The 14908-nt window shown below is 49.2% G+C and overlaps 1 protein-coding gene across 1 annotated transcript; it reads right to left on the reverse strand.

Annotated features, from left to right (window-relative positions):
* Positions 1 to 12067: 12067 nt before the first annotated feature.
* Positions 12068 to 14418, reverse strand: SOWAHD (sosondowah ankyrin repeat domain family member D). The gene has a single exon (XM_004442275.3). It carries the CDS (start codon positions 13610 to 13612, stop codon positions 12671 to 12673), a length of 942 nt encoding a protein of 313 aa, XP_004442332.1. The 5' UTR covers positions 13613 to 14418; the 3' UTR covers positions 12068 to 12670.
* Positions 14419 to 14908: the final 490 nt, after the last annotated feature.

Consider the following 14908-nt stretch of genomic DNA (forward strand, 5'->3'; position numbering starts at 1 on the left):
GTCTGGAGAGCTAAGCAGGGAGGGGCCAGATCATGGGGATCCACTAAGCCTTGAGAGAGAGCGTGGATTCTATCCTGAGGCCCAGAAAAACAGTGAAGGTTTCGAAATTGGACAGTGGCCTATCAGGTTTGGGTTTAAGAAGTCACTGAGGTTAGTGTGTGGACTGCTGAGATCAGACTGGTTGCAGGTAGGCTACAAGTAGAGACTGGTAGGGGGCTGTGGTTTGTAGTCTGGGTGAGAAATGATGGTGACCGGGAAGAGGGCAGAGGAGGTGGAGATGGGGTGAAATGGACAGATAATAGAGATTTAGTAGAATCAACAAGACTTGTGATTGACTGACTATAGGGGGAGAGAAAGAGGGAGGTGGCAAGGATGACGCTCAAGTTCCTGGCTTGAGCAACAGGGTGGATTGTGGTGTTATTTACTGAGAGGGAAAGACCATGAGAAGAATAGTTTTTGGTGGGAGAGAAGTGGGATCAGTGGTTCTGTTTTGTACATATTTAGTTTCAGATGGCTGTCAGACTTCAGGTGAAGATATCCAATAGACAGTTGGGTTGTGGATGGGCAAGTCAAGAGAGAACTGGAGGTGGCTGTGGGGTTAGGGGAGGGGATTCTATGTTGACCTGGGAGTGACAGCTTGTTTGCATAAGGATATGAAGGACACAGAAGAGAAGTAAGAAGACAGAGAGGTCACTAGGAATAGTCAATGGATCAAAGCTCCCAGGGGCTGGGAAGGGATGAGTCAGAGCACAGGACTAGGGATTTTTCTTACAGAGGAGGAGAGGAGCTAACTCTTAGCCTAGGAGCTAAGAGTTCACACTCTGGAGTCTGGGTTTGAAGACTTGGTTCTATCACCTTCTAGCTGTGAGACCTTGGGCAAGTCACTTGCTCTCCCTGAGTCTCAGTTTCCTTGACTATAAAACGGGGAAATTATGAGAACCTACCTCATAAGTTTGGTCTGATGATTAAAGGAGATAATGCACATAATATGCTTACTATTGTGCCTGGCACGTAGTTAACACTGCACAAATGGTAGCTGTTGTTATTATAACAGGAGCACAGGAGGGAAAAAAAAATGGGTGCACATGCAGATCAGTTCATAGGTTTGGTTACAGGAAGTTGAACAAATTTTTTTTTAGATGGTTTCTGTCTTTTGATGAAATAGAAGGTGAGGTTATCTACTCAAGGGCTACATGCTAATGCCTCTGGGTGGAGAAAGCCACTCATTTGGCATTGATTAGGAGATAGGACAGTCACTGCCAGTCATTTATTTATTTTTAAAATTATTTATTTATTTATTTATTTATTTTTCCCCCAAAGCCCCAGTAGATAGTTGTATGTCATAGCTGCACATCCTTCTAGTTGCTGTATGTGGGACGTGGCCTCAGCATGGTCAGAGAAGCAGTGAGTTGGTGCACGCCCGGGATCCAAACTCGGGCCGCCAGCAGCAGAGCATGCGCACTTAACCGCTAAGCCACAGGGCCTGCCCACTGCCAGTCATTTAAATCATTAAGACTTACTTTTTTTTTTTTTTTTGCTAAGGAAGATTTGCCCTGAGGTAACATCTATTGCCAATCTTCCTCTATTTTGTGTGTGAGCAGCTGCCACAGCATGGCTACTGAGGAGTAGAGTAGGTCCGCGCCCAGGAACCGAACCCAGGCCACAGAAGCGGTGTGTGCTGAACTTAACCACTAGGCCACCGGGGCTGGCCCAACACTTACTTTTAAAGTAAAAGTGGAAACAGTGGGGGCCAGCCAGGTGGCACAGCAGTTAAGTGCACGTGCTCCGCTTTGGCAGCCCAGGGTTCTCAGGTTCGGATCACGGGTGTGCACCGATGCAGCACTTGTCGAGCCATGCTGTGGCGGTGTCCCATATAAAGTAGAGGAAGATGGGCGCAGATGTTAGCCCAGGGCTGATCTTCCTCACACACACACACACACGAAAATGGAAACAGTGGAATTACTCCTAATTTTGTAGCCTAGTACTGAAACTTGTACAGAGTACATATTCATAAGGTTTTGTTCATCTAATTTTTTCCTGATCTAGTTTTTTTAATAGACTTTATTTTTTATTTCATTTTTCAAATTTTTATTTATTTTTTTATTTTTATTTTTGTGTGTGTGTGAGGAAGATTACCCCTGAGCTAACATCTGTTGCCAATCCTCCTCTTTTTGCTGAGGAACATTGGCCATGGGCTAACATCCGTGCCCATCTTGCTCTACTTTATATGTGGGATGCCTGCCACAACATGGCTTGATAAGCAGTGTGTAGGTCTACGCCCAGGACCCAAACCTGCAAACCCTGGGCCGCTGAAGTGGAGCATGCGAACTTAACCACTATGCTACCGAGCCGGCCCCAGACTTTATTTTTTAGAATAGTTTTAGATTTACAGAAAAAGTGAGAGGATAATACCGAAAGTTAAATTTCATAATTTTTTCAGATTTCCTTAGTTTTGACCTAATATCCTTTTTCTGTTCCAGGATCCCATCCAGGATACCACTTTGCATATCATCCTTATGTCTCCTTAGGCTCCTCTTGGCTGTGATAATGTCTCAGACTTACCTTGTTTTTGGTGATCTTGACAGTTTTGAGGAATACTGGTCAAATATTTTGTAGGATGCTCCTCTATTGGGTTTTGTTTGATATTTTTCTTATCATTAAACTGAGGTTATACATTTTGGGGAGGAAGATCACAGAGGTAAAGTGCTATTCTCATCAGATCATATCAAGGGTACATACTATCAGCATGACTTATCATGTTGATATTGACCTTGATCACCTGGCTAAAGTAGCGTTGGTCAGGTTTCTCCACTGTCAAGTTACTCGTTTTTCCCCCTTCCCAATTGTACTCTTTGGAAGGAAGTCACAATGGGTAAAATAGTGGGAGTGGGGAGTTACACTCCCCCTCTTTAATGGACGAGTATCTCCATAAATTATTTGGAATTTTTCTGCATGGGAGATTTGTCGCTTCTTCCCTATTTCTTTATTTATTCTACCCATCTTGATATTAATTTAATATTTTGTGTTATAATCCAATACTTTCCCACCCCTAGAATCAGCCATTTCTTCAAGGAACCTAGGAACCTTGGTTCCTTTTATTGGAGAATGATATTAGAAACTAAGATCTGGGTGCTAGGTGTGTTCATCTGAATAAACTTTAATCTGATCACAAATTTATCATCTTGGACTAACATGGTTGTTTTTTGTATGAGTCAGGGTTCAACCAGAGAAGCAGGACCAATAGGAGATATATATTAAGAGATTTATTGCAGGGAATCAGTTTCTGTGATTGTGAGGCCACACTAGGCAAATTGGGCGCTCATAGGACAGGCCTTCCAGAAGGGCAGACTGCACCTCACAGATGTGGGCTGTCCACAGGCAGAATTTCTTTTCTCAGGGGAGCCTCAATCCTGCTTTTAAGGCTTTTCAACTGATTGAATCAGGCCTACCCAGCTTACATAGGATAATCTCCCTTACTTAAGGTGAACTAACTATGGACTTTAATCACATCTACAAAATACCTTGACTGCAAAACCTAGATTAGTGTTTGAGTGAATAACTGGGGACTGTAGCCTAGCCAAGGTGACATATCAAAAAGACCATTGCACCTTTAATTATTTATTTATTTTGGTCAGGAAGAGCCCCTCTGAGTTAACATCTGTTGCCAATCTTCCTCTTTTTTTGCTTGAGGAAGATTAGTCCTGAGCTAACATCTGTGCCAATCTCCCTCTATTTTCTATGTGGGTTGCCACCACAGCATGACTTGACGAGTGGTGTAGGTCCGTGGTGTAGGTCCATGCCCGGGATCTGAACCCACAAACCCGGGCTACCGAAGCAGAGCGCACCAGACTTAACCACTACGCCACAGGGCCGGCCCCCATTAACCTTTAAAATGTTCTAAATCCAGGAGCATCTCATCTGTTGACTGTGTTCCATAAATGTACATTTTCTGGTTTACTGAGGAGTACCCCTTATGAACAAAAGCTTTTAGACTGTTACCTATTTCGGATGCATCCTAAACTCTGCTTTCTTCAACTGAAATACTAAACATTTTAATTTGGTCATTATGACCCAGGGCCCCCAATGTGAACATGATTTTTCATACTGAGCTGAGCTCACAGGGATGCTTCAGGGAATCTGAGGCCTGGAAGGTGCCTTACCTCCACACGCAGAGACCTCAATGCTCTAGTTCTTTTAGTTCCTCTGTCAACTTTCTATTGATGTACTTCCTCCCCCTTCCCTTTCTGAAGGCTGCCACTCCTCCCTGCCATCAGCCTGACTCTCCTACACACTACATGCAACAAACTTTGCTGTGTGATGAGAGCTGAAAGAACTGTACACAGGTTGCTGTGGGAACAAACCTTGGTCCTACAGGTCTCTCTCTGTCCTTGAGGCTGAGACAAGTGTCAAATATGGAATAGACCGACCAAAAGCATTATGCGAAATGAATGTTCATATCACACTGGGTACTGAGGGTACAAGGAACAATAAAAGTTGATACTTTTCTCTTATTAATTAATTCAATAGCTGTGTGTGTATTCTCACCGCTTTCAAGTATAAAAGGACATTTGCCTTTTGTTCTGTTTTTTTTAAAATAGCTTTATTAAGACATAATTCACAAACCATACAATTCACTCATTTAAAGTATACAGTTCAGTGATTTTTAGTATATTCACAGATATATGCAACCATTAACACAATTTTATTTTTTTATTTTGTTTTTGTTTTTTTGTTTTTGTGAGGAAGATCAGCCCTGAGCTAACATCCATGCCAGTCCTCCTCTTTTTGCTGAGGAAGACAGGCCCTGGGCTAACATCCGTGCCCATCTTCCTCCACTTTATATGGGATGCTGCCACAGCATGGCCTGACAAGCGGTGCATCGGTGCGTGCCCGGGACCCGAACCCAGGCCACCAGCAGTGGAGTGCACGCACTTAACTGCTATGCCACCGGGCCGGCCCCCACAATTTTAGAACACTTTTGTCACCTTAAAAAGAAATTCCCTGCTGTTTAGCTATCATCCACCTAGTCCCCCATCCTCCTTAGCCCTAAGCAACCATTAATCTCCTTTCTGTCTCTATGGATTTGCCTATTCTGGACATTTCATATAAATGGAATCATATAATATACAGTATTTTGTGACAGGCTTATTTCACTTAGCATAAGGTTTTCAAGGTTCATCCATGTTATGGCATGTATCAGAACTTCATTCCTTTTCATGGTTGAATAATATTCCATCGTATGGCTACACCACATTTTGTTTATTCATTCTCTATTGATAGACACTGGGTTGTTTTTTTGTTTTGTTTTTTGGTTTTGTTTTTGTGAGGAAGATCAGCCCTGAGCTAAGATCCATGCCAATCCTTCTCTTTTTTTGCTGAGGAAGACCGGCTCTGAGCTAACATCTGTTGCCAATCCTCCTCCTTTTTTTCCCCAAAGCCCCATGTATGTCATAGTTGCACATCCTTCTAGTTGCTTTATGTGGGATGCCGCCTCAGCATGGCTGGACAAGTGATGTGTTGGTGCGCGCCTGGGATCCGAACCCAAGCCGCTAGTAGTGGAGCGCGCGCACTTAACCGCTAGGCCACGGGACCAGCCCCCGACACTGGGGTTGTTTCCACCTTTTGACTGTTATGAATATTGCTGCTATGAGCATTCATGTACAAGTTTTTGTGTGGACATATGTTTTCATTTCTCTTGGGTAGATACCTAGATACCTAAGAGTGGAATTTCTGATTCATTTGGTAAATAGGTTCTGGTACCAATGCCAATGTGTATGGTGGAGAGGGGTTCCCCACACTAACAAGGAGCAATTCTCCAACACCAGCTAGGTGTCCTACAATTCAACTCAATTCTGACGCTATCTACCAAGAGATAGCATCAGATTCCACAGGTTGAGGGCACAGTCCTACAAGACTTCCCCCCTCCCCATTTCGGATGCCAGTCACAAGTCCAGGCTGTCGCCTGTGCTTCTGACCAGCTATAGATGAGAGGTTCCAGCGATCTCACTCCTTGGGTTTCAGATGCTAGTCTCAAACCAGGTTGCCACCTGTACTTCTGACAGACTGGCTATGAATCAGAGGTTCCTACAACCCCCTCCTTTGGTTCGATTAATTTGCTAGAGTGGCTCACAGAACTTGGGGAAACGTTTTACTTACTATTGCCGGTTTATTGTAAAATGATATAATTCAGGAACAGCCAGATGGAAGAGATGCATAGGGCAAGGCATGAGGAAAGGGCGAGGAGTTTCCATACCCTCTCCAAGCTCACCATTCTCCCAGCACCTCCACGTGTTCCCCAACCCAGAAGTTCTTTGAACCCTATCCTTTTGGGTTTTTATGGAGGCTTCATAGTCATGATTGACTGACTCATTGGCCATTGGCAATTGATTCAACCTCCAGCCCCTCTCCCCTCCCTGGAGGTTGGTGAGGGTACTGAAAGTTCCAACCTTCTAATCACATGGTTGGTTCCCCTGGAAACCAGCCTCCATCCTTAGGTTACCTAAGGGCTTTCCGAAAGCCCTATGATATCACTCTTATCACAGAAAATTCCAAGGGTTTTAGGAGCTCTGTGCCAGGAATGGGGTCAAAGACCACATATATATTTCTTACTATAAATCACAATATCACATATGGTAACTCTATTTTTAACTTTTGAGGAACTGCCAGACTATTTTCCAAAGTGACTCCACCATTTTACATTCCTACCAGCAGAGTATGAGGGTTCCAGTTTCTCTACATCCTTGCCAATGCTTATTATTATCTTACTTTTTGATTATAGCCATCCTGGTGGATATGAAGTGGTATCTCATTCTGGGTTTGACTTGCATTTCCCTAACAACTAATAATGTTGAGCACCTTTTCATGTACTTCTTGGCTATTTGCACTTCTTCCTCAGAGAAATGTCTATTCAAGTCCTTTGCCCATTTTTAAATCAGGTTGTTTATATTTTTGTTGTTGATTTGTAAGAGTTCTTTATATATTCTGGATACTAGACCCTTATGAGATATATGTTTGTAAATATTTTCTCCCATTCTGTGGGTTGTCTTTCCACATTTTTGATAGTTTCCTTTGAGGCTCAGAAGTTTTTAATTTTGCTAAAGTCCAATTTATGTATTTCTTCTTTTGTTTCTTGTGCTTTTGTGGTCAAATCTATGATTCCATTGCCAATCAATACCTATTTATTGAGCACCTTCCATCTACCAGGAACTATGGATACTGTGATCAATAGACAGATTTGGTCCCTGCCCTTGATACTGAGCCTCCTAATCTCAAGTTCCCATGCCCAATGCACAGCAAGCCAAACACTGAGACATTGGTGCTTGGAGATGGAGAAAGGTTTATTTGAATTGGCCAAGACAGAAGGCAGGAGCATGAGTTCTCTCAAATCTGCCTTAACAAGAGAAGAAGGCAGGGTGGGTTATAGAGCTAAGGGATGTGGCAGGAAGAGTTTCAGAGAAACAAAGGGGTCATCCGTGTTTCTTTCACTCCTGATAAGCCCCTGGGCAATCTGATTTCTGGACACCAACAGCAGCTGGGGGCTGGTTATCTGATGATCCTTGAAGGTATTCTCCTTCTTCTGTAAAACAAGCTGATAAATCCTTGTGACCCTTGAATTATCCCTCAGATTAAACAGGAAAACAGCAAATTGACAAGATTAACTTCTTTTCATAACAAGGTCCAAAGGTAATCTTATTGAATATTTCACAGTAACCCTCAGGTACCCTGCCTTACCCTCATGGAATTTAAGTCTAGTTGGGGTAGGGGAGATATTAATCTAATAACTGCATGAATAACTTCTCAGTGTGATAAGGACTATGAAAGGGAACAGAATGGGAGAAGTGCTAACCTAGCCTGGGGCAGGGAAGACTTCCCTAATGAGGTGACATTTAAACTGACATCTGAAGGATGAGTGTGAGTGGGCCAGGTGAAGGGGACAAGGGATAGAGGGAAGAGTGTTTCTGGAGAGGGAACAGCGTTAGGAATCCCAGAGTTCAGAAGAACATGGCTCTTTCAAAGAACAACAGGGAGGACTATGTGGTTGGAACAGAGTGAGGGAGGGTGAGTGGGGAAGGGATGAAATGACTTAGGGAGAGAATGTAGACTGAAGAGAAAAGTTTCTGGGACTTCCACCTGGTAAACACCAGCAATTAAAGCCATAGGAGGTCATGGAAGACTAGAGAAGAGAGTTTCAAGGAGGAGGAAATAGCCAACATTGGCCAGGGCAGCCAAGAAGTGAACTAAGATGAGGACTTGCATTTGGCAGATGGGAGGTTTCCAGGGGAGACCTTCCTGGAAGCAATTGTGCTGGGATGATGGAGGCAGAAACCAGAATTCAGGGAGTTGAAGAGTGATTAAGAGGTGAGGAAATGGAGACACTCAAGGGAGGAGACCTCCTTTTGGAGAGGCTTGGCTGTAAAGAGAAGAGGGAGAGTCACAAGATTGGGCCAGAAGGCTGGGAGAGACTTGAGACTGTTTGTCACTCAAAGAGCCTGGCTCCTAGTAGGTACTCAATACATGTTTATTGCACTGAACTAAACTGAGGGTGAGCTTGAAGATCCAGGAGAGGGACAACCGGCAGAATTAAGCCCCAGGAGGAGCAGGGGGATTGAGAGCATGAATTACATCTTGAAAGGAGACAGGCATGCTCCTTCGTGAATGGAAAAGAGGGAAGACACGGAGGCTGGGTGTGGAATGTAGGGTATGTTGGCTAGGATGGGAGGGGGACATTTCCATAGATAATAGGGTTAGGAGATGAGGGACTCGTAGGCTTTTATTCTCTTCAGAGGATTTCAGACTCAGCTCTGACTCTAGTTTATGACTTTATCTGGAAACAATATCTAACCTATTCAATATTCGGTGGGCACTTATTAAGTTGCTGCTTTTACTTCTGCGGGCTGAGAACAAGGCAAGCCAGCTTGTTACAATTATGTGTAAAGTAAAAGCATGTAGGTTGTGAAGACCATCAGCAGAGGAACCAACATCTCTTTTGAGGAACAGCCACTCATCTGGCACAGACAGAAAATAACTTCCAATCAATGTAGACACATTTTGGAGATGGGATAATACAGATAATCCCAAGATCCCTCCTGGACTACCCTAGCAGATAAAATCGTTTCACCACAAGAGCCTGCTGAGCACCTTTCAATTCTTCTAAACGACGACTGTGATTTCCTATTTCCTATATGTCCTGCAGCGTGTAGCTGTGGCATATATACCATCTCGAATCCTCAGAACAACCGTGCAAGGGAGACTGTATTGTTCCCATTTTCTGATGAGGAAACTGCAACTCAGAGAGGTGAGTGATGGGCGGAAGGTCACTAATCGGTAGTCAGCATTCGACCCCGGGGTTAGGCTGAGGGCTTTCCACGCACACCAGTGGTTTTGAATTTTGCTCCAGGGGCCACTGTGTGTGACTGTATGTCTTAGAGGCAGGGGGTGGGGAGGGGAGGTCCCAACCCAGCTTCAACCTGAGCAGCTTCACTTTTGTCAGTCTTACAGATGGGGCTTCAAGGTAAGCTTCATTAGAGCAAAGGCTATGGACACGAAAAAAAAGAAGTCCGAAAGCCTCTGCCCTCCCCAGGGGTCTTTGAACTTCTCAGCCGAAGCATGACTCTTCTTGAAGAGTCTCTCCAGAAACGCTTTGCTTGTGTGATGTGTTTTCCCTGAGTTATCGCCCAAGGCACATCCATCCTCCATGTGACTGACAGAGTGATTTTTCTAAAATCTCATCATGTTACTCCTCTGCTTAGAAACCTCCTATGGCTCCCAGCTACCTTTAGGTTAAAATCTATGTTCCTCTTTTAGCGCCACCTACGAGACCCTTAGTGTTCTGGACCCCCATCCACTTCTCCAGCTTTGCCATTAACTGCTCCCCAGTGTCTGCCTTCCTGCCAAACCGGCTGACTTAGGCTTCATGGTACTTGCTATATTTGCCCATACGTCTGCCAGTGGCTCTGCCAGGAGGCCCTTCCCCCTTCTCCACTGACCAACTACTCACCTCTCGAGCCTCAGATCAGACATTACCTTCCTCCCTGAAAGCCTTTTCTGCACCTTCAGGCCCGGGTCAGGCCCCGCCCTTCGTGCAGCGCCCCCTCCCCACAACCCCCATGCTTACCTGTCACAGCCCTGCTTCTGACTGTCTCCTTTTCTTGTCCGCATGTCCTACTAGGATGCAGATTTGCATCACTGCTTAACACCGTTTTGCTCCCCTGGAAAGAAGTTTCTCAGGGAGTTTGTTCTTTCTCTTGGGGTAAGCATACCACTCTTGCCTCGAAAAGCATACCAGAAATGCCAATGGCTTGATGTTAGGCATGGAGAGTTTTCAGCATGGGAGTTTATCCCCTGCAGCCAAACCTCAATTTTACATGGAGGAGGTAGGCTAGGCAATATCACATGATGAGAAAAATCTGTGCAGAAGAATAGCTGACTACAGGAAAAACTATAGAAAGCTGCTTTCAAACCTTCCAGCTGACTTGGTTTTCACTTTGGAAAGAGCAGGGCGGATGCTTGTCTCAGGTCCCCAGATCTGCTAATAGTTAAGATGCTTAGGTCAAACTTTTCCTATGAATAGGGGACTACTGTTTTAAGTGTCCTTTGAATGTTGGGCAAAGGCACATGCCGATCTTCCCTCCAAGCCAGGAGGCCACAGACTCAGCCATGTGGCAGGAAGGCCCTGCCCTGCCAGCCTTCACCAAGCCCAACCCACCTTGGCAGCTATCAAGGGGGAGGTTGTGGAGCAGAAACCACAGTTCTGCATCAGTTAGCCAATTTGCATCTATAAAATGGGCACACAGGGTTGAGAGGGGTTATGCCAGATGCCAATGCCAAATGCCAGAAGCCAGGAACTGTTCACCTTCCCCGCTTTGAGCATCACGGAAGTTCATTTAGAAGAAAAAGGAAATGCTACGTTACACTGTGTAAATATGTTTAAGGTGTAGTTCCTAGTGACATGCGGCAGGCTGAAAACATCAGTAGGAGCGGTTTGGATCATTTCATATATGAGAAGAATCGAATGGGTTATTTAAGGGAAGGTGGGAACGTTTTGAGCACAGAGCAGGTCATAAAGAGGGCAAACAGGCCCACCAGGCAGAGATGGAAACCTGGATGGGTGGGCTCGGGGTGGCATTTCTGGGCTTTCTATGTTCTGTGGTGACTCAGTTTCTCCCTGGTGTTCAGGAACTGGGATGGGGGGGCTGGGGACACAACAGTCCATTGCAAGGGCTACCCAAGCCTCCAGGGATACAGTGCTATTCTTAAAATGCACTGTTCTCTAGGGCAGCATGGATCTCTAGCCACCAGCTGCTTTTCCCACCTTTCAGCTCTAGTCAACCCTCCTGTATTCTACTCAATTCATACTATTTCTGAATGGGAGCAATTTTCCAAACTACAACTTATATATTAAATGTAACTTTAAAAATGACGCTGGTGGGGCCGGCCCCGTGGCTTAGCGGTTAAGTGCGCGCGCTCTGCTGCTGGCGGCCCAGGGTTCGGATCCCGGGCGCGCACCGACGCACCGCTTCTCCGGCCATGCTGAGGCCGTGTCCCACGTACAGCAACTAGAAGGATGTGCAACTATGACATATAACTATCGACTGGGGCTTTGGGGAAAAAATAAATGAAATTATAAAAAAAATATTAAAAAAAAATGATGCTGGTGGTTAAAGCCTTATCTTGGAAAAAAGCGCCAGTGGGTGTGTCTCATGGGAGGGCAGAAGTCAAGGTAAGTTACATGACTTACCACAAAATATCAGAAACGTACATTTGGAGACTTGTCCCTTTTACCTCTCCTCTGCCCCTACAGACAACTCCTCCAGGATGAGACTTGTGCTGGAGGCCAGACCTAGATGCCAAAGAGCCTGGGAGACAGGTAAACTGTGTGTCTCTACTCAGAGCCAAGGTGAAAGCAGCTCCTTCAGTACACAGCTCAGCCACTGGCTCTGAGGATGAGGTCCAGAGCCTGCCCTGGATCACTAGCTCGTGGCCACGGGTTGGTGACCTCTTCTCTGCAAACGTAGGAAGCTTCCCTCTCCATGGTTAATGAAAAATAAAAAGTCACTCAAAGGACAGCTTTGTCATGTAAAAGGAACGCATTCCACTTTAATATGCTTAAGAAGTCATCCGTGATACATTAGAAAAAGTACGGGTAAGGCCTGCTCGTCTCAAGAGCAGGTTGCCAGGGGCTGATTCTGCCCGCACAAAGTGACCCGTTAACAGCCGAGTCAAGCCTGCAGTCAGGCGCTTCCTCTACATCAGTGGGTTACAGTCTTAACTCACTCTTCTAGCAAATGTTTCCTAATAAACCCAGAGCTTCCGCCTGCCGAGAAACGGCTACTGGAAGCTTAACTTTCCCTCTACCAAGCAGGACCACGCTCCTGCTCCTAATTCCTTAGTCCTGTAGCTTTGGGATTTGGCGCCAGGTCAGCTTTGTCTTTGTTCTCTCACGGTTAGGGGTGCCTTGGTCCCCGGGTCTCCTGGCCAGTGGCGGCAAGAGACCTGGGACAGGTACCTGAGACAGACCCCGAGGTGGTCTGCTGCTTGCAGGCCCAGCGCACTCGGCTGTGGTCGGAGTTGTGTCTGAGGCGCCGCCCCTTCGGTGGGACCCGGGACAACCCAGGACCGAGGCCTCGCCGCCGCGTCGCAGTCCCTTCGCGCTCTCCAGTCTCCATCATCCTCAACGATCCTGGAAGAAGGGGAACATATGGCGGAGAAGGCCATGAATTTGCGCCACCCGGCTGCCGGTGGAGTCCTTCTCCTTGCCGGGCGATGCCGCCGGTCTCGCCGTTGTGTCCACGGCCGTCGCGCCCACCGCGCTCGGGGTCCGTCGCAGCGTCCACGCGGCGCCGCCACTGCTGTTGTTGTTGGAGTTGATCCGCTCGCTGGCGCCCGCCGTCTCCCAGTCCTCGGCCCCTGACAGCTCCCGCAGGCTCTGGGGCGCGTCGGACCGCAGGTAGTGACAGGCCCGGTGGCCGCTGTGGTCGCGGCGCGTGGGGTCAGCCCCCAAGGCGCCCACCAGCACCTTGATGACCATGTCGTGGCCCTGCAGGGCTGCCAGGTGCAGGGGCGTGAGGCCGCCGCTCCCCGGGGCGCTCACGTCGAGCCGCAGCCCCTGGCGCTGGGCGAAGTCGTGCACCAGGATGAGCTCCTCGTGGCGCCCGTGCTTGGCCAGCCAGTGCAGCACCGTGTAGCCCGTGATGGGGTCGCCCCGCAGCAGCAGTCCCGGCTCGGCTTCCAGCAGCTCCTGCAGCGCCTCAAGGCGGCCCTCGGCGGCCGCCAGTATCCACGCGTGCTCCCGGGGCTCCAGGCACAGCCCGCTGCCGCCCGGTCCGCTCGAGCCGCCGGGGGCCTGCTCTTCGGCACGCTCTTCCGACAGCCACCCGGCGGGAGCCGCCCCCTGCAGCCCCAGTAGCTCCCGCAGCGCTCCCCGCCGGCGCCCCGAGCCCGAGCCGTGGGAGAGGGGCTCCCGGGAGGCGGCGGCGGCGTTGCCCCGGTACCTGCCCAGGCTGCCGGTGACCGCTCTCGAGGGGCGGGGCTGCGGGGCGCTCCGCAGGCTCAGCGCGGTCGGTGCCAGGGAGGCCTTGGGCGCCGGGTTCGCGGCCTCTCGGGGCTCGGCCATGGTCCCGCAGCTGCCGCCGCGGCGGTTCCAGTGTCGAGCGTTCGCTGCCCTTCCCGGGCCCCACCGGGAGAGGAACTGGCGCTGCCGTTGGGGAAGGAAGCGGCTCGAGCAATGGGGCTTGGAGGGAGGGAGCAAAGGAGGGGAGGAGAGAGCGAGCGAGCCAAGGGAGGGCCCCGGCGCGGGAGGTGGGGGGGCGTGGAGGGGTGGGGGCCGTGGAGAGCCAAGTCCCCAGGGCAAGCCCCTCTCCCGCACCGCGGGTACCGCCACCACCTCGGCCCCCTTAGGTCGCGGGCGGCCCCGCCCCAAATGGCCAGGTGAGCCGGGCAGCCCCGCCTCCCTCCCGGCGCGGGCAAGTGGGGCGGGGGCGGGCTGCGAGCGGGCCCCGAGCGCCGCCCGGAGCAGCCCAGCGGCCCGGCCGCCTGCTTCTCGGCATCCCAGCCGCTGCTGGGTGAAGAGGCTCTAGGGCGCCCCCTCTCCTGTGGGCAGAGCTCGGCTGCCAGCCAAGGCTCCGGGAGCGCGAGCCTTGAGCTCCAGGGCCCTCGCTCCCCGCCCCCTTCCTTCGCCCTTCCCTCTTATCTCCTCCGGAGTCTCCCTGTACTTTGTCCCCAAGCCGCCCTTGTCCCGCGCCTCTCATTCACCGAGACGGCCTGGCTGCCGCATGTGACTCGGGCTCGCTTGCCCTGCCCTTTGTGTGGCCTTGACCCTCCCCGCAGTGCCCGGAGTTGCCCGGGGTTCCTGCAGAGAAACCCGAGACCAGGGTCCAGGCAGAAGCCATTCCAGGGTACCGAGAAGGGGCATTCCCCTGCTTCCCACGGCTCCCTGCTCCGCGTCCCCGCCCTCTTCTCCTCTCCTCTTTGACCTCTCCCAGGTTGCCTCGAAGAAGCAGGTACAGGTGAATCTGAGTCAGCGGCCACGGGAACGCCCTCCCCTCTTCAGAGAGGCGTCCCCGCTCTCCCTGAGGGACCTGCTGGTTTCTGCGAATTCAGAGCTTCGGGGCTTTTTAAAGAGGAGGATATTTTACCTTTCTACCGCTAACAGTAGCCTCCTCTTTGTGCTTTCCTTCCCTCAATAAATGGTAGTTCTTGCCTCCTGCCCTCCCCCACCCCACCATGTTAGGGAGTTCAGTCAGTGAGCAACAGGGAGCCATAGAAGGCTCTTGAGCCAGAGAAGGACACAGCCATGATTAAGCTGGTGTTTAGGAAGATGATTCTGGGAGAGGCATAGGCAGGAAGCCAGGAGACTGTTCCAACAATCTAGGCCAGAGGGAATGAAGGCTCAGGCCAAGGCAGCCCACTC

This window comes from Ceratotherium simum, chromosome X, assembly GCF_057802395.1.
Source record: "Ceratotherium simum simum isolate JZ-2026a chromosome X, ASM5780239v1, whole genome shotgun sequence".
Taxonomy (NCBI): Eukaryota; Metazoa; Chordata; class Mammalia; order Perissodactyla; family Rhinocerotidae; genus Ceratotherium; species Ceratotherium simum.

What these genes read in the sequence shown, in the direction of transcription:
- SOWAHD (XM_004442275.3), bottom strand. Translation starts at nt 13,612, where the DNA reads ATGGCCGAGCCCCGAGAGGCCGCGAACCCGGCGCCCAAGGCCTCCCTG.